Source organism: Dipodomys ordii, unplaced genomic scaffold (assembly GCF_000151885.1).
Source record: "Dipodomys ordii isolate 6190 unplaced genomic scaffold, Dord_2.0 Scaffold1, whole genome shotgun sequence".
Lineage (NCBI taxonomy): Eukaryota > Metazoa > Chordata > Mammalia > Rodentia > Heteromyidae > Dipodomys > Dipodomys ordii.
Genome location: NW_012267217.1, coordinates 21,213,075 through 21,233,002, shown reverse-complemented (window position 1 = coordinate 21,233,002; position 19,928 = coordinate 21,213,075). Strand labels below are relative to the sequence as shown.

Below are 19,928 nucleotides of genomic sequence, written 5' to 3'. Positions count from 1 at the left end.
CCCACTTGATTCCATGATCATTCACATTTCTTATTCATTTGTATACATCTTCTACTTCCTACTGCTTCGCTCAGATTATCCTGTACATTTAGAACCCCTCAGCCCTGGTTACTCACTGACTACATGGAGCCTATACTTGTACAGCTGAAGGTGGTTAGAAAAAGCATAAAACCACTCTGACCAATCTCTTTAAACTCTTGACTGTGAACCTAAAGTGTCCCTTTGGGCAGTTACACTCTGTTTCCCTGCTCCTTTCCTTTTCCTGTTCTCCTAGGCTAGTAATTCAGATCTTCTCCCTCCTTAGAGTTCTAACACTGCTGCATGAATTTGTTTGTTTTAAAATTGCACAGTCCTTCAGCACTCACCATGAGAAACTGGAGTAGAGCATTTATGAAATAAGAAGTGCTTCATTCCCATCGGTTTCCTTTCCCTCCCATATCTGATCAGGATACAGTTTACTGACTTTCCTTCCAGGTGCCTGTCACTTTTTCCTGGAGTCCTACTGAGAAAGACACCTGAGAAAGACACAGAGTTTGGAAACTAATGTCCTCAAACTCTGACTCTTTCAACCACAGTGCTGTGTTTTCCCCTCAGTTACATTTCCCATGCTTCCATCTGTGCCAGTCCTCCAGAGAAGCATTGGATCCTGCCTCCTCAAAGACGCTGCCACCTCTCCTACCTCAGTAATCCCTTCTGTGATAGATTCCCAGCAAGAAATTATCAAGCAGCTGTTTACTCAGTCTTAAAAAAAGACTTTCTCATCACTGCTTTGGCCTGCTGCTAGACTTGTCTGCTCTACTTTGCAGCAAAACTCCTAATAGTTATTGGGTGCTCAGAAGAGGTGCTTATACTTACTATCTCTTTTTCTTTACACTCTCTTCTGTCTATTCTAATCAGAGTTTTGCATATGTTGTGCCTCAGAAAAGAGGTTTTGCCTGGCTCATTAAAAGGGACTTCCTGTTGGTAAATTCAATAATCCATTTGAAATCCTACTTTTTCTTAACTATCAACAATATTTAATATAGTTGATAGTGCTTATCAATCTCTTCTCCTTCACATCTTGTCTTGCACTTGATATTCCTTTAAATGCTTTCTGGGCTTTTTTCCTGTAATCATGACCATTCCTTCTCAGCCTCCTTGTTGAAATGCCCTAGTTCTGTTTTACTTATCTGTGTTCATTTCCTTGGAAAAATAAGAATATTTCATATTTTAAAATACCATCTTTATACCTGTTATTGACAGATTTTTATATCTAGGCCCAGCTTCTCTCTTAGACCCTACATTCACATGCAACTGCCTGTGTAATAGTTCCTGTATCTTGAATATAATATGTATATAATTAACCTGATTTTCATTCTTCCTTGATAATAACTCCATCTTCATGTGTCAAAATAGTTCTTGATTTTCCTCCTTTTTTCTTACCATCTATCAGCAGGTCTTACTGGCTGTCCCTTTGACATATAATTAGAATTATGTTACTTCATATTGCTTCCATTACCCCCATTCTCATCTTAATGCCATCATCTTTCAGACATGCTATTTGAAATAGTCTTCTAGTAGGTTTCCGTACCTTACTCTTACCTTATGTCATGATCTAAGAAGAATCTAAGATTTTGCCCTGCCTCTAACCTAACAACTTAGACTGCTACAATTCCCTGGCAGGACACACTAGATCCCTGGCTCAGGGACAAAGGAAGAATTTGATTTTCACAGAAAAAAAAGTAAAGTATCAGTATTTGTGCTGGTTCTTAAGCCCCAGTTCCCATTGGGAAACACAGAGATAGGAGGAAATTATATGAATAAAGATACTTACTTTTTTCAGAAAAAGAAAGAGACAGACAAGCACTATCCTCCAAGATTATTTGCTCTGCATACACACAGTCAGTGTGGTCAGAGCCTTTGCTAACAAGATATGTAGCCTATAAGTTCAAGACCTGAGCAACAGAGCAAGATTATGTCTGAACTGGAGGCATGACTCGGGTGGTATATTGCCAGCTCTGAGGCAGGGAGGTTGGATGGGGGTGGGGGCTAGTCTCCTATCTTACTCTGGGTATAAGCACACAAATCTTTAAAATATTTTACACAGGCATGTGAGATCTGTCTTATCTCATATCTGACTGCTCTCCCCATTTGTAATTCTGTTCCAGGCACTCTGTTCTCCTGCCTCTCCCATCCACACACACTAGGTTGCTTGCCTTGGATCTTAGCGTTAGCTCTACCTACCATTGCAATGTTCTGGGCCAGTATTTATAGTTACTTGAGTATCACCTTCTCAATGAGGTCAACCTCCTGTCTGCTTCCATCATTTACTTTTTTCTCCGTGCCACCCTATTGTTGAGATAGGCTGACTGTACTTTGATGAGCTATTGATGACTCTTTAAACAACTATATTTGTCCTTGGAATTTCTGATGGATTCTTTGCATGCTGAATCTGACACTTCTCTTTTCCCTAGGTGACATTTTCAGCTGCCATGCAGTTGACAACCCCAAACCCCACTCAGAGCTTGAGATGCTCAAACAATATGGACCAAATGTGCCAGAACCAATCCTTCAGAAACTTGTTGCTGCCTTTGGAGAGCTGAGGAGTTTGGCTGACCAGGGTATTATTAACTATCCATATTCTACTAGGGAAGTTGTCAACATTGTCAAACACTTACAGGTATGGAGTATACCTATCAACTATGCCAGGCCTTTTAATTTCTGAAAATAATCCATAATGTAACTAGAACAAAGAACATTTAGTATTATGATTGGCTCTGGCAAGGTTCTATGCTATGGTCATTATAAAGAAGCTATGAAATTTGGTGACAGGTTTTGGAGGGGAGAAGTAAGTGTTTGGAGTCAAGAGAGTACAACAATGAGACAGTAGAAAACTTTCCTTGTCCTATTGTTCTATAAGCATGTCACATCTAGGTAGAAAATCTCTTCATTTTGAAACAAATGATGTGAAAGCAGAAACAATAGTAATTAACAGCATTGCTAAGATACCTATAAAGTCTTACAGGCTAGAGTAAATGGGAAGGGATATGGATCTCCTTCTGACCATATACACTGTGCAGTCTGCTCGGCAAAGAACATAAAAGCCAACCTCATGTAAATTATATTTATAAAACAAATGGATGTTTGTAAAGGGTACCGAGTTTCAGATGCACAGGAAGAATTAAGTTTTTAAAATCTGTTACATATCATAACTGTACAATGTAGTTATATAAAAATGAAATAGATTTAAATGGCTAAGTAGGTTTTAGCTGTTTATAAAGTGATTATATGTACATTCTTTTATATATATGGAAAGATCACATTTTATTTCATATGTCTATTAATAATATAACTCTAGGAAGAAACAAAAGAAAAAACAAAAAGCAAAAAACAAAAAACTATGATAAATCTAGTATCACAAGGCTAGATCCTACCTAGCACCTAAAGAATATCAAAACATCCAGGAAACAGCCCTGGGGAGCTACTAGTGTTACTTGCTTTTTTCTTTCTCATTTTGCCTATTTCTTCATTTTTATATTCTTCCCTTATTTTCTGGTTCTTTTATCTTTTTTTCTATTTATTCATAGATTGAGTTTTCTACTTAGCCTTTTGATATTCAGCACTTTCCTTTATGTAAAAGCAATTTTTTTTGCTTTGGTCAATCTGATGTTCCTCGTAAAGCTAGATGGTTTCAGAAAGCAGTGGTGGAACCACTGACTGAACACCAGGATCTGAGCAGCACCCTGACGTTTAAGAGGAAGAACTGCCTTTCCTCAAATTTTGGTATCTGTTTTAAAAGGAAAATATTATTTAGTCTTCTGAGCAACCAAAGAAAGATTTAAAAAAAAAAAAGAAAGATTAAAAAAAAAACAGGTATTTCTGCTATCTATCTGGTTTTCCAGCAGGACCAGTAAATGTCTTATTGTTCCATTGGTTTTTATAATGCCGCACAGTTTATCACGTATATAATAAGCATTTTTTTTGTTCTTCATACAGAAATTTCCCAGTGAAGGCCTCTCTAATGTGGTTCGGAATGTGTTTGACTTTGATTCTTACAACAATGACATGAGGGAGATTTTGATTAACACTTTGCACAAATATGGGATACCAATTGGAGCAAAGCCTACCAATGTGCAACTGGCAAAGGAGTAAGGCAAACTCACTTGATAAAGTGAACTTGAACTTGGTTCTTATGATTGTTAAATACTGATAATTCCTAACCTACTATTAGACTCTACTAAACTGAGTTGATGTGGAAATCACTCTATATGATGCTATTTGCTGGCTGAGTTTCAGCTAACTAGCATTATTTATAGGCCTTTAAATTGGAAATTTTAATTATCATGACTTTCCCATGAGTAGATGTAATACAGTCAAATAAAGGGAAATATTTGTTTCTATAACAGTCTCTGTCCTTTTGTTGAGTTATAATGGGTCTCATTATTTCATAATCCTGTGCAAATCAATGTATAAACATAAAAAGATACTTAAAATGTTCTTATTTCTGTTATTATATAGTTTGCTTTATGGTAGTTTACTAAACTTTTGGTATTTATTTCAGCTTCGCAGATGAAAGGGTAGTAAGAACAGGTGGGCGAGTGTCATATAAGCCAGTTCCTACCTTTCATTTTAATATCACAAGCCACTGACTTACCCTTAGCTAAGAGCTTTGCAAATATCTTGTTGGCCAGAAAGGAAGTACAGAGTATATGAGGAATAATTAAATCAGTGCAAGTTTACTGAACAATAATGTTAACTTTTCATAATTTATTGGTAATATATCTAGTGCCATATTTGCCTGAAAAACGTAATCCATTATTATTAATTCACAAGTAATAATCATTATTCTTAAAATAAATTAGTATTTGACTTTACTTTCATGTAGGAAGCACTATACAGAAAAAGGTTTTAAGTACCTATCAGTGTTCAGTCTAGCAATATTTATTTTTTCCTAAGCAATCATTATAAATTATTTATGTTTTCATGTCACTACAAAACTTCTCATTTTATATATATATATATATATATATATATATATATATGAGTAAAATAAATTAGTAAAGTATTATTTCTTAGAGAAACAAATATTTCCCTTTTGTGGTAAAAGCACAAGTTGAAGTTATGTTACAAATTATCAGTGTACTAGTATGTATTATTAATGATTAAATTTTTTTCCAGAAGAGTGAATGTTTCAGTTGCTAATGAATACATTTTTCTATAATATCATTTTAGTGATTGGTTAGCAGTGTTTATGGGCATTTTGACAGTAAGTCATTAACTCATTGACTATGACATTTTTCCTATAGTAGAGAAACATTGTCTTTAATATGAAAACATCCATTACTACTCATAAATTTTATTTTCTTTTTCTAAGCTTTATTAATTTCAGTTGGAATGAGGTGGTTTTATTGCTGTGAACAAATTTATAGAATTGGAGTTCTAGTTTCATAGGAAGTTGGCTTATAATTTAAAAATAATTATGCAGTACTTTTGCTAAAAATCAACCCACATATTTCTTCTGTAAGATCAGTCAAAGGAAAATAGTTGTCAAATTCAGTTTCTAAAAAAGATAAATTATTTGTTACTCATTATCTTTCTCAGTTGTATATTGAAAATTTCTTACATGGAATATTGGTATTTGCCAGGGCAGTTCCAACTTTAGTATTTACATGTTAGCAGAGGCAAAGTACATTGAATGCGGAAACAGGATGAGGCATTCATGCTGAAGGAGTTGAAAACAACCAGTTGTCACCTACTATGTACAGCTAAAAATAAACTTGTAGAGATGTGGAAGGTGAGTAAATTTCCTTTAGAGTAGAGTCAGTATCAGACTGTAATTGGTGTATTCACTCAAAGCATTTATCTTTAGGGGACAATTATGTTTTACTGCCCTTTAGTGAAATCCACAGCCTCCATACCACTATTTCTATCCAATTATAAGAGGATATGTTTAAGTAAACAAGATAATACCTTGGAAACTAAGCAGTTAGTTGTGCATTCAAACTATCCCTGCGTCATACATACAGAAACATGAAAATACAGAATCCAACCCTTAGAGAGCTCATAGTTCCATATTGGTCATTTGAATTTAGAGAATTACTTAACTAAATTGAGTTCTCTCTTGGTAAAATGTGAATATTTTATTATAGATGGCATAATCACACTGGATTTCTGTTCCTAAAGAAAAAGGATAGATTGGTTCCATTGCAATTAATTTGTCCTAAATGAAAAATTAAATACAACTTTTTTCTTGTTTTTTCTTGTTCTATTGAATAGGAACTAAATTACATTGATTCTGAACAAGATGGGTATACTATACTCACAGAGAGGATGTAAGGCACTATTTGTATAGGCCTCCTCAAATGCAATCAGAATATACTCTGGCTGTTTGGAGGTGGTAATGTTATTTTAGTGCTCTTTGGGGAAATTCCCAAAAGAAAGACACTGTCACTTTTCCTTTTGTTCTTCTAAATAGCACATTGTCACATTGCTATTACTTATTTGTAAGTCTCTCACACTTTATAAAGATCCAGTGTGGAAAGGTGAATTTAACTTGTGTTCTTTAATAAATATATTTTTTCGATGAAGTTTTGTTAAGTAATTGTTTTATTTTATTTTTGTGCTAACACCAGTGCTTGAAAGCCAGGCCTTATACTCTTGCTCTGTGTTTTCATTCATTACTACTGCTCTATCACTTGAGCCACACTTCTAGCTTTTTTGTTGTTATTTTTATAATGAAATGAAAAGACACTGAAAATTGTCTTTTCCTATGATTATATGATATTTTACATTATTAGAAATATTTCTGAGTTTTTGTTTTCTAGTGCTATGAATTAGATTCTAGATCTCATGACTTCTAGGCACATATTCTACTGATAAGCTACACTCTCTTCTCAGAGTCTTTGGTTTTAATGTAAAGCACCTTCCTAAGAGGAGATTCTTTGTCAAAAATAAAAAATCCTTGGGAGCTGGAAAGGTGGCTCAGTGGTAGAGCACTTGGCTTGCATGCTCAAGGCCCTGGGTTCGATTCCTCAGCACCACATAAGAAAAAAGCCGGAAGTGGCAATGTGGCTCAAGTGGTAGAGTGCTAGCCTTGAGCTGAAGAGCTGAGGGACAGCACCCAGGCCCAGAGTTCAGGCCCCACGACCGGACCCCCCCCCAAAAAATATCCTTCATTCTCAAATATCTTGGTTGAAAAGAAACATATCTATATGAGTGAGACCTAATTAAACACTAATCTTCTACTTTTTTCTCTGTTCACCTCACACCTTGATTTTAACTTTAACAAGCAGCTTCATAAAGCATATGAAGTATTCTCATAAGCAATTAGCACAGTAATACCAACGTTTTGTGTCTTCATGGATATGTTTAAATGTCATTATGTATAATGGTTTGACCAGACAGATGGTACATCTAATAGACTGTTACATGTGAGTACACTTTGCAAGTACCCCCACTGCTGGTGAAAAAGCTCACATAGAGTCTTACAATCATTCTCAAGTGTCCTGTTAATAAGCATCCTCTCCCTGCCTTCAGATGCTTTACTACAAGGAAATTTAATTATTTTGTAGAGCATTAAAGAGAAAAAAAGCAGTGAAATTCACAAATTCTTCAAGGGAGAACATTGTTTTGTTTTGAGGCTTTCTATGTAGCCCAGGCATGAAACTCACTATGTAGTCCAAGCTGTCCGCAGACTTTTCTTCTGCACCATTACAACTTAGAGAGTTGAATTCTGTTGTTGGGCTAGTAACCCTTGTGTTCAGAGATGGAATGGACTACCCAGGAGAGAAGTCTAACCTCTGCCTGTGGGTTCAGACACATCTAGAATGACCTAAGGAAAGCACATGAGAGAATTCCAACCCCTAGATTCTTTATGTTCCTAATGAAATACGGAAGCTGAATAAGTAGTAGCCATTCTCCCTTAAGTTTTAGTCTTTCATTACTTTTTTAGCTACTTTAATAGTAGTTCACATATATAAATAGTCCCAGTGAAAGTGGCTGAGATTATGACCTCCTGTTGTAAAAACCATTTGTGTGCTACTGCACTGTGTGTTGCAGGGTTGTATTGGGTATTTATCTTCCTTTTCAGAGCATCATCAATTGTGTGTGTTTGCAAACAGAATAGCTTCATCCCTTTTGAAGTTATCTTTGGAAGGGTATCTCTCTACAATTGATTTTTTGCCTTGAATACTTTCTCTGGGCTGTCAGTAGCAACTGTGCTGTCAATAGCTAGTTGGGCTGTTAACAGCAACTGCTTCTTCCCTGACAGAGAACTATAGTGTCTTCAGAGTACTAGGACATCTCAGCCAGAGACACTCTTTGGAAAAATTTCATTAGATTTCTATTTGAAGGTAGGAATGATTACTAATTCACTGTTTATCCTATTAACATAAAATACTTTCTGCCTATGGTTTTGAACCTCTCTTTCTTTTTTCCCCAAACCATTATATACTATAATTTTCTTTTTTGTAGTGATAATTTTTACAAATAAATTCACAATTTTGACCATGGAATATAGACAGTTTCACTCTAAGTTATTTATTTTCTCTACATAAAAGAGCTTAGTTTTCAAAAAGAATACTGTCTGCATGATGGCATTTCAGAAATACTGTAATCAGAAAGGCAGTGTTGAGTTACATATTTTCATGGTCTTTGCTATTTTAAGAAGTACCTTCATGGCCATTCAGTTTCTTAATAGAATGAAAAATAATTTAAATATACCCTATCTACATGGGAATTTTTGAAAAGTATGGGTCTTCTTTTATACCATCTCATGCATTCTCATGGAATTATTCTCAATCATTTAAGCTTTTTAAGTGAGATTTTACAAAGCCTTGCACTTGACTGGCTAGATATTCCCAGTCCTTGCTGTAGCTACCTCTGTCAAATAAACCTGCAAAGTAGAGTACATCATTTTTATTGAGGGTCTTCTAAAAAGAAACAGACATATACACAGAACACAACAGAGAAGATTCACCAGGGTAGTAAAGAGGTCAAAAAATATTGTCAGTTGAAATTTTTAATACATATTTCCCAAATACTAAAACTAGGGAGTTAAGGTTATAAAGAAACTTCAATGTATTTGCCAGAGATCTCATAATTATTTGAGAAAACAGTGGCCTCAAATGCTGGCACATAATCTTAGTACTTGGGAGAAGCAGGAGGATTGAGAACCCAGGCCTCTAAGTGAGAACTTGTCTCCAAACAAAAACAGAAGTGACGTTATATTAGAGCTGTACACAAGAGGGAACAAAGCAAGATAGCTGTTGTGTGCTCCTGGAGAAGATAAGAAAGCTAAAAACAATATCCCTAGGCAGATAAAGAAGGGGAGAACACATCAGAGAAGCTTTGCAAAAACATGATACAGATACACTGGAAAGTGAAGAAACCTGGTGACTAACACTGAGGGTTAGATGAGGGCTGCTAGATGATGAGGAGTGGGAGAGAGGAGCCAAGAGGAGTCAGAGAACAGCCCTTTTCATCTATGTGCACTAACCCGCAAAGCAAGGAACCTAAAGGTGGAAAGACTCATTGGGAGGTAGCTGCAGGAATTCAGGTAACAAATGAGGGCCCAGATGATAGCTGTGGCAACGGTCACAGAGGATTTAAGTACAGAATCAATGGCTTTTAAATGCCAGAGATTTAAATGAGTACGGCATAAGCCTCACTCTCAAGGATGCAACAATTTAATAAAGAAAATATAAAACTGTCAACCTTGGGCTGGGAAGGTGGCTCAGTGGTAGAGCGCTTACCTTGCATGCATGAGGCCTTGGGTTCGATTCCTCAGTACCACATAAGCAAAAAGAAAAAAGCCAGAAGTGGCACTGTGGCTCAAGTGGTAGAGCGCTAGGCTTGAGCTGAAGAGCTAAGGGACAGCACCCAGGCCCAGAGTTCAGGCCCCACGACCAGACCCCCCCCCAAAAAAAACTGTTAACCTTAGGATGATTCTATTATATTCACAATAGCATTTTCACCCTCTGAGGAATCCCCACCCCAGGAAAAATATCAACCACTGAGGAAAGTTTAGTATCTGTCATTCTCCTTGAGGATGACTGGAAATGGAACCCAAGATAGGGAAACACTAAGCTTAGTGCAATTGCTGCACATATCAGAAGAAGAAAAAAGATTATTTTGCAGTGAAACTTGAAGAAAGATGAAGGAAAGGAAACCCAGACCCAGAACTCTAATCTGGCAACTTGTGCAAGGAAGAAGACAGCCACAGATGTGTGCAGCAAGCTGACAGCATGTGCTCTGGCTCATCTGTGGCCCAGGGAAGTGCTGAGCCACAGCACTGAAACTGCAGAGTGTCACACATCCAAATTACTCTAGTTCTGCCCGGTCTGCAGGATCCAGGAGGAAGAGGAACACAAGTCTTAAGTGAAAGCCATAATTTCTAAATGGAAACCAGGCAGAGAGGGAACGTGCACATGCACGCACACACACATGCGCACACACACTCATACTATTTTTAGCAAAACAAAATTATTTGCCAACAACATGTGAAACTAAGGATAAGAGTTTTTTGATGTTTCCAGAAAACAAGGGAGGATCTTACTGGGAGTTTAATGCTAGTACCAAATACTATGAATGTGTTTAAAGGGAAATGGATATTTTCTTTTTTTTTAATGTTCTGGCTTCTTTCATTAGTAATTTTAAAATATTTGCCATGGATTTTATAAATGTATTTCTGACCAACATATTCTCCCTACAATTTTACTTTCTCAGGTATCTTAAACTTGAAAGTTACAGATTCTGTGGAACTTTAAGATTTTCATATGTGCAGATTTATTTGGAAGCCCCCCAAAACAGGGGATTCATTTTGCATAAAAGGAAATATGAGAGAGCTGCAATGGGTAGTAATATTTGGATTGGGCCTTAGGAACAAAAAAGACAATAGCAGGAAGGAATTGTTGAGAGGGGTAGTGGCCATATTTAGCAAAAAATGCTGAATATGTTTAGGAGCAGCAAGAAGTAGTTGGAGATAGGACTAAGGCATAGGTTGGCTGGAGAATAAGAGGAAAGAGTAAGAGCCAAGACTGGGAGGGAATACTTGTCACAAATACTCTATAAAAGTCTCCAGTGAACTCAGTTGGGCAACCTGACTTAATCTTTGCTAGAGGTTAGGTTGAAAATGTTAAGAATGAGTGAGGCCCACTAAAATTGGAATCACTTTTTCTATACAAAGCTGGTAGTAATTGTTGAGCTTTCAAATTGGTGGAACTACCCTAAAAGGCTTCATTATTCCCATGAAAATTAGTAGTTCTTGTGGTAAAGAAATGTTGGGGAATTGATAATAGGTAGGTCAACAACTTTCAATTGCATAATACCCCTAGAAAAATCCAAATCTTTTTCATGTGTTTTCTTTCATACTCCAGAAATAGTTTTGGCAAAGGTTCAGAGAAAGTAGAAATTTACCAGAACATATTCTTTAAAACTTCAGCTCACCTCTTTATGGAAGCAGTTTGAAACTCTTGTAGTCAGACAATGTTCCTTAACTTTGGTGTTTGTATGAAATGTATATGTGTTTACAAAATAATATTCTTTTTCCTCTCTGTAACTTTCTAAGTCCTATAATTTGATCCAAGTCATAATTGTGATATTTACCTTTCTTTTAGTTAAAACTTGTAGTCCTGGGCCTATTACTTCCCAAAGGAATTAAGAACATCACAACAAATGAATTAAAATATATCATTGTTTTAAGAAACATAATTTTGTAAATGGCATTGAAGATTAAAAAAAAAGTAGTGCTATTTTTAGGTCTTAAGTTCGTCCTCCTCCCCTCTTAAAATCAAATCCAGACATCATTCCAGCTAGGACTTCAACAGAATTAAACAATACAAGTGACAGGTCTTAAAACCATGGAAAATGCCATTATTGTTTCAATCAAGTTAGAAACTGAAATCTGCCAGGCACCAGTTGCTCACCCTTGTAATCCTAGCTTTAGGAGATCTGGGATCTGAGGATGGCAATTCAAAGCCAGCTCTGGCAGGAAAGTTGGTGAGACCCTTCTCTCCAATTAGCCATCCGAAAGCCAGAAGTGGAACTGTGGTACAAGTGATACAGAACTATGCTTGAGCAAAAAATCTCAGGGACAGTACCCAGGCCTGAGGTCAAGCCCCACGACTAGCAAGTGCAACAGAGTGTGTAGAGTGTGTTTGTGTGTGTGTGTGTGCCCACACACACACACACACACACACACTCACAAAATCTGAAATTTTGTTGAGTTGGCTGACATCTCAGTAATGGGGTATTTAAACCTTTCGCTCACTGATTATTAGCTTAGAGTTACCCCCTTTCCATGCTTACTATCATATTGAAGGGGGAGAGTTAGAAATGGCCAGTTTCCACTCCTACCCCACTGGGAGGGCACAGAAGCAGTAAATAAATGAAAGGCTATGATTTAACTCAGTTGGCCAGCCCAGAGTTCACAGTGAAATCAGCCAAGCACTGGTGGCTCACGCCTGTAATTCTAGTTTCTCAGGAGGCTGAGGTTCAAAGCTAGCCAAGGCAGGAATGTCTATGAGACTCTTATATCCAGTAAACTACCCCCAAAATGCCGCAAGTGGAACTGTGACTCAAGTGGTAAGTGCTAGCTTGAGCAAAAGAAGCTCAGGGACAGTGTCCAAGCCCTGAATTCAAGCTCCAGGACAGCACAAAACAAACAAATAAACAATAACAAAAACCCTGAGACAGTATTCCATGTTACCAGGGAACAGGATGGAGTCAGTTTGTGCAAGTCTAGAACACTATGAACATGTGTCCTTCAGTCCTATTTGATATATGGCTCCAGAATATATTCTATATAGCGTACCTTAAGGTCCTTCTGACAACCAACCAGTGCTGTTTTTATAGAGAACCAGGCAGCCTGTAATTTCCATGATTGTTATTTAGAATGAGTTGGCAAGTCCAAAGCAGATTTTATGAACATCTCAGGCAATGTCATTATAAACTGAATTGAGCAATGTTAACTTTTCTCTCTTTTTCTCAAATGGATAATGCTTTTCTTTTTTCTTAGTATCTGGATATTATTTTTGTAAAATTGTTAATATGTACATTAGTTATTTTGTAATGCTGAATATTAAACTAGAAGTCTTGCTAATGTTAGGCTAGCACTCTGCCACTGAGCTTCATCTCCAGCATTAAACCCATTTTTTTACATTAGATATCAACTAGGATCATTTTATTAAGCAATTTCTATCTCTAATTAGATTTCCAGATGTGAAACTATTTTGTTGTCATCAAAAAACCGATTATCAACTGGAGCAAAGCACACCTAATCCACTAGTAGCAATAAGTATTTTCATTCCAAGTTTCACTCCCTCGAACCAGGATAATACAAGATCTTTAAACCACCACTGACACTTCGTTCTTCTCACTTCCTTGACTGTCACAGATAAATTGAGTTATAAAGGCAACTTACAGCTCATCCCCCTCTTTTACAAATGAAGAAATTACTGCTAAGATATTAGCTGGCATTTCCTTCCCAAATTTGCATAGACGTGTAATAAAAGAACCAAAAGTAAAACCCAGATCTCTTTGCATTTTATTAATACTTTATCTTGTGTACTGAAGATAATGTGTCTCTTTTATCCTCCTATATTTGAAGACCTTATTCTTTGGTGAACTTATGTTATCAAGTGAAGAATAAACTCTGAGAGAGATCCTAGACAAAGAGATGAATCTTATTGACACAAATGCATTTTTATTAACATTCAGAAACAGATCACAATTATACTCAATCTTCTAACTCAAGACACACCCACACACATTTTTCCAGTAAACACAGGTCACCAATCAGGACAATTGTCTCAGTACTTACAATGTGTTTTAGATAAGTTTAAAAGTACATGTGACCTTTTGAGAGATATGTGTCATATGGCTTAGAAGAATTTCTATGTCAATTTCTTTTTCTTTCCTCTTTTCTTCAGAAATTAATATCTCAAATAGACAAAAATCAAATTTCACCAAAGTGTATTGTTCCTTATTTTATTGGAAAAATAGTAAAAGCCTACCGTGCTAAACATACTGAACTATCATGTTAGACTGCTTTACTGAAAATAAAATGATTTCTAAATAGTACTCTTTTAATGATCATTAAGTTTGTTCCAAGCATACATTTCAATTTGTAGTCATATATGTATTATTTTTAGAGATCTTTAACTCTGAATCACTTTTTACCTTAATTTATCATAGAATAAGAAATTTCTAATGAGTTAAATGACAAATTTTTCCTTGTTAAAAAGAGATTAAAGAGATAATATGAGTAAAGAGAGATAGCTTTATTCTTATATTGTCTCTAGTTTCATACTTTTGTGCTACTTTACTTGCTTGCTTTTTGGGGGACTTTGTTCAAGGGGCTTGAACTAGGGCCTGTGCACTGTCCCTGAGCTTTTCTGCTCACAGCTAGCACTCTGCCACTTTGAACCACGGCTTCCCTTCCAGTTTTCTGGTAGTTACTTGGAGATGAGTCTTGTAGACTTTCCTGCCCTGCTTGCAGGAAACCTCACATCTCAGCCTCAGTTGTAAGGATTACATGTGTTGAGCCATCAGCTTTAGCTGGGCATGTTAACACCTCCCTGTAATCTTGGTCACTCAGAGTCTGTGGCAGGAGGATTAAGAATTTAAGGGTAGCTAGCAAGACCCTCTCTCAAAACAAATTAACAAAGAAAGTCACATAAAATAAACAAGAAGTCAGGGTAATAGCTTGCTTGGTGGAAGAAGTGATGAAAGATGATTTTAAGAGGGCTCTGGGTAATGTTTCATTTTGATTACAAGGGTGTTTTCAAAACTAAGTGACACATGTAAGCAAGCATTTCTTTGTTCATGTTATGGATAAACTTAAAGTGAAAAAAAAAGCCAAAATAGAGTGCTTAAAGTGACCCTCTACAAGTTAGAAAGATGGGCATAGTAGTAATGGACACTGATTGTTATATAGTTCCAAATTGGAAAGGATAAACTGAAAATTGGATGGATTTCTCCAGTATTTTTAAAGCTTTCCTAACACTTTACCAGGAAATTACATATTAAGCTACTAAATATTTTATCAGCTAAAGGAAAAAAATCAAATTATATTTGTCATTAAGGTAAAAATGGATTAAATCAGCTGGTGGCTCACGCCTATAATCCTAGCTACTTAGGAGGCTGAGATCTGGGGATCACAGTTCACAGCCAGCTCAGGCAGAAAACTCCGTGAGACTCACTCCGTGAGACTCTTATCTCCAATAAACCACTAGAAAACTGAAAGTGGTACTATGGCTCAAGTGGTAGAGCACTCGCCTTGAGCTTAAGAGCACAGGGAAAGTACTCAGGCCCAGAGTTCAAACCCCACGACCAACACCAAAAAATAAATAAATAAGGATGAAATCTTACCTTGCAGTTTCATGCAATGTGGTATCTTTTTTGTCTTAATATCCTTTCTAAACACAATTTTGTAAATTTTAGATAAAATTAGTATAACTCACTTCTGAGTAAAGCATTCTTCAAATTTATTTGTGTAGTTGGTAGTAATTAGCTCATTTGTCCCTATGACTTGATAATAAGGAAAAAATGCCTACTTTTTCAATCATCTTTGACAGGTTGCCTCTGCCAGATCAAACATTCATGGGCTACTGGACAATTGGTCAGGCAAGAAATGGAATGCAGAAACTCTTGTGCCCAGCAGAAACTCATCATATCGACATAAAGGTTGGTATTTTTATGATTTTCTATTCAAATAGTCACTCTTACAAAATTTTCTCTATTCTCTCTGGAGAAATTCCATACAATCCATACAGTCTCAGAAATTACTTGTTCTGATATATATTCATTCTATTCTTTGTATTCTATTCTAGTCTTCTTTCTGTTCTATTCTATTCTATTCTAGTTTTGGCTCCTACTCTACCTTCCAAATCAGGCTGACTTCTGAGAAACCCAATGTTAGCAATTCCTAATGGCCAGATAGAATATCTGAGAACAAATCTGTATTTCAGGAGAGTTAGTCAAGTATATTGCTTAATTTCCAAGAGTATTCAGAGAACTGGGATACACCTGTCTTGTATTTGCCAATGGAATTAAAACTTTGTGCTTTTTAAAATTTTTGTCTTCTCATTAGCTGCCCATTGTTGTCTTCATGTGACAAAGGACAGGATCACTAGTCATTAATTGGAATTAAAATCACTCTGAGTATTTCAAGTAGAAATGAATCTATGCTAGGAAATCAGGTGGCTACAAAATCATTAGGAGAAACAGGGAGAACAGAAGTCGGAGGGCTCCACTGGATTTATAGTTTTAAGGTCAGTGTCCTTCATCTGCTACTATCCCTGATGCTAGGGAACACAGCGTAAGAAAACTTTTTCAGTAAATAGATATCGAAGGCTATGTGGTCATGTGGAATTCTTTTGCAGCTACTTCACTCTGCCATTGTAATGCAAAAGCAGCCATAGTAATATATAAACAAATGGATGTGGCTGTGTTCCGCTAAAGTTTAATTTACAAAAACAGAGTGGAATCATACTTGGCCTGTGGGTCATAATTTGTCATCCCTTCAGTAGAGCATAGACTCTGCTCATATTTGTAACTTCTTCCTTGGCTGCTGTAGCTGCAGGAAGATGCCCAACACCTCTCTGCCTAAAATCTCATGCAGTTGTGCTTAATTGGAAGAAGAGAGTATGATTTTGTTCTTTGAGCCCCCAAGGTAAAGGTCTAGATAGGAGAGGGGTCATAGATGCCAGTATCTAGCCCAGGAAATTGAAATTTTACTTGCAGATGTAAAATACCTCCAGGAAGTCATGTCTAATCCAGAACTAACAATATTCATAACATTATTAACTTAGTACTTGTCTTCATATTGAATAATTATCAATATATGCAACATACTCTTTCATCAAGAATGCTATTGATTATTGGTAAATTTTTATTTTATTTCAAAATTTTAATAGTTTTTATTGTAAAGATACTGTACAGAAGGGTAACAGTTACTTAAGCAAGGTAATGAGTCCATTTCCTATCGAACATTGTTTCCCCCTCCTTTGTTTTTCCTCTACCATCCCTTTCCTCCCAACCTCCCCAACCTCCCACGAAGTTATAAAGTTCGTTTTCAGCATTTTGTCTTGTACATCTCGTTGTTACAATGGGTCATCCTATATCCTTATTTCAGCATTTTATTATTTCCCTCCCCCTCCCCAAATTAGAAAAATATATACAAGATGCAGGACACCGGAATCAAATACAGTGAAAACAGGCATTATACCATGTGGGAAGAACATACAAAAGAAACAGAAAAATTATAATCTATTTAAAAGACTTAACCATTTCATTCCTATAACAATATATTCTACAATAGAAATATATTAAGCCCTGGTTTACTAACTTATAAATTATTCTCTTGATTTGGACAACTCTGTGTCTTGATACATGAAGTACAAAATGGGTTCTTAGTTTAGCATGAAATGAAATAGTGTGAAATCCTTTGGGATTTTATATCTAGTATATTATGTAAGTAAAAACAAAAGAAATTAATGGGATAACACAAATGAAAGCATTTATAAATGTTTAGTGTGGAATTATTGTTATAAGCACTATACCAAACAGTAAAATGAAGCTTATTAATATATTAAATATTTGAGTATAAATTCTGTATCTTTGAAGAACTTTACCTGTCCCATATTGTGCTGATTGCTCAAATTCAGATAATTATTTTATTATAGGGTCCAGTACCTATAAACATACAAGAGTATCCAATAGAAAGACATGAAGGAAGAGCCCTAAGCTTTACTGAGGAATGTGCTTCCTGGAAGTTGCCATTGGATGAAACTAATTTAATCTGTGACATTGCTGTATCACACGGTATGTTGGTTTGTTCTTTTGATCATTTCTTTCTGTAGTGATTTAAACAAGGAGAGAGGTCTTAAAATAATCTTGTGCATCAAGGAGAGAGTTGATCATTTGGAGATTGGACAGCAATTATATATAATTTAGAACTAATTTCCTGTAACAACCTAACAGAATGCTATTATGGAATCCACATAAGCACTGCTGAGTTTGTGTGCATATATCTGTTTCTCATTACAATTGTAGCACAAAGTTAAACACGCCCAAGAATGTGCTAAAAATAGAAAGGTAGAAGAAAAAGGAGAAACATTGGATTTGGGGGTCTGGGATTTCAGTTTAGTGATTACATGAACCACAAAACCAAGGCTGAAGTGATCTGAAGTTATTAAACTTTTCATTGTAAAGAAGACAAATACGAATGTGAATTTCTGGCACCACGCTTTTGGAGTGATGCCACTACCTATTGATTTTAATGACCCTGGGTATCTTTGGCAGAAATTCTTCAGTTGATGTCAGTTACTAAGGGGACATAAACAGAAGCAGTGGCTGGGGGAAAGGAGAGTCTTTCTAACTTGACTAAAAAGGAAATTTCTCAGACTGAAAAAAAAAAAAATCAGTACCTTATTTGTGTTCCTCTAAGGTCTATCAATATTGTTAGATTTCCCAAGTCAGCTATTGCAAATAAATTGATGTTGCAAAATACTTACAGTTTTTTATGGTGGAAGATTGTTGCTGTTGTTAACATATTTTGCATTTACTAGTAAAGAGACCTTTGGCCCTTGTCTTCTATTTAGGTATCCTAAGTGCGCTGTGATCCTTTCTCCCTTCCTGTATAAGCAGCAAGTGAACTGCTGCACTTTTCTCATTAACAGTGTTTATGGTCTCCCTGTTCTCAGCCAAACATTCTAGGCGGCCCTGACTAGTCAGTTAGATTTGGCCAATATAATTCAACCCTTTTATTTTAGTGTTTTCCGCATCTGCAAGTTTGATATTTTTTGTTATTTTTAATAGATCACCCAAAATAGCATTTTACAGAAAAGGAATTGTAATGTTAAAAGTGAAGTGTAGCTGTAAAACCTCAAACAAGACAGGAAAAGCTTTATTTAGATCACCAAAAATCATGTTTTGCAAAGAGGGAACTATTACAAGCAAATGGCAAATGTATAACCATAAGCTTTCTTCTGCCATTAACCATCAACCCTGTGGTTGCCAATTAAAATTTGTTAGACAGCTACTTAGCCTCATTTGCAAAAATGTTTTTTTCATTGTTACCAGATAATTAACAGCGTGGCTCTTGCTAGCAGTCAGCTGTAATATCTATGAAAGCAACTGACCTATATACATTTTTCAGGGATGCTTCACCAAGAACAAAACAGTTCTTTTCCTCCTATCACAGGTGTCTGGGCAGCAGCAAGGGTTACATAGGAGCATTCAGGAGCCCAGGAAATCATTTTTTTTATACCTAATTCTGCATTTGTGAAAGGAAAGAGCATTTTCTTAATTAGAATTGGAGTTAATTATACGTCTATGTGTCTAAGCCAGAGACTCAGTGGTACTGAATGCCAGCAATACAGCAGTTAACACATTTATGAAGTACTTATCTGTAAACATTCTTGCTATATTCCTTGTTGCTCTGTACAGCTTAGGAAGCTTCCCAGTAACTGTTAGGCTGAACTTGTGTTCATAAGAGTCCATTAATCATGCACACTATGGTTCTGCTTTTAGAACTGTAATACACCTAAATAATAATATGTCTTCCTTAGCCCTTCTGTTGATGGCTGTGATTCTTTTCTCCCCCTGTTTTTGGTGATACTGGGGTTTGAACCTTTATACATAATATAATCGCATTTATAATGTAAATAATCATACACTATATAATCATATTTACATATATATCAGTATATAATGTGGGTATAGTATTGGGTACATGTATATATGATATTATAAATATGATGTATATACATGTGGTCCAGATTTTTTAGTATTTTCCTCACTTTAGGACATATTTTGTGTCATATTTTGTGTCTTAATTTTGGGTTCAGAAAATATACCCACCATAAAAGAGGATATTTTATTGATCTGTGATACTGATTGTATTTATTAGAAAGGAGAGGCTTAATACTTTGCCTATACATGTTCAC

At 36.0% G+C, this 19,928-nt stretch overlaps 1 protein-coding gene across 1 annotated transcript in view; it reads left to right on the top strand.

Annotated features, from left to right (window-relative positions):
- The window catches only part of Vwa8 (von Willebrand factor A domain containing 8), a 264,776-nt gene that overhangs the window by 134,290 nt on the left and 110,558 nt on the right, over nt 1–19,928 (top strand). The window contains exons 25-28 of the mRNA XM_013010639.1: nt 2,454–2,659; nt 3,976–4,127; nt 15,555–15,663; nt 17,664–17,802. Coding sequence (XP_012866093.1) covers nt 2,454–2,659; nt 3,976–4,127; nt 15,555–15,663; nt 17,664–17,802 — 606 coding nt within the window. The remainder of the gene's footprint in view (nt 1–2,453; nt 2,660–3,975; nt 4,128–15,554; nt 15,664–17,663; nt 17,803–19,928) is intronic.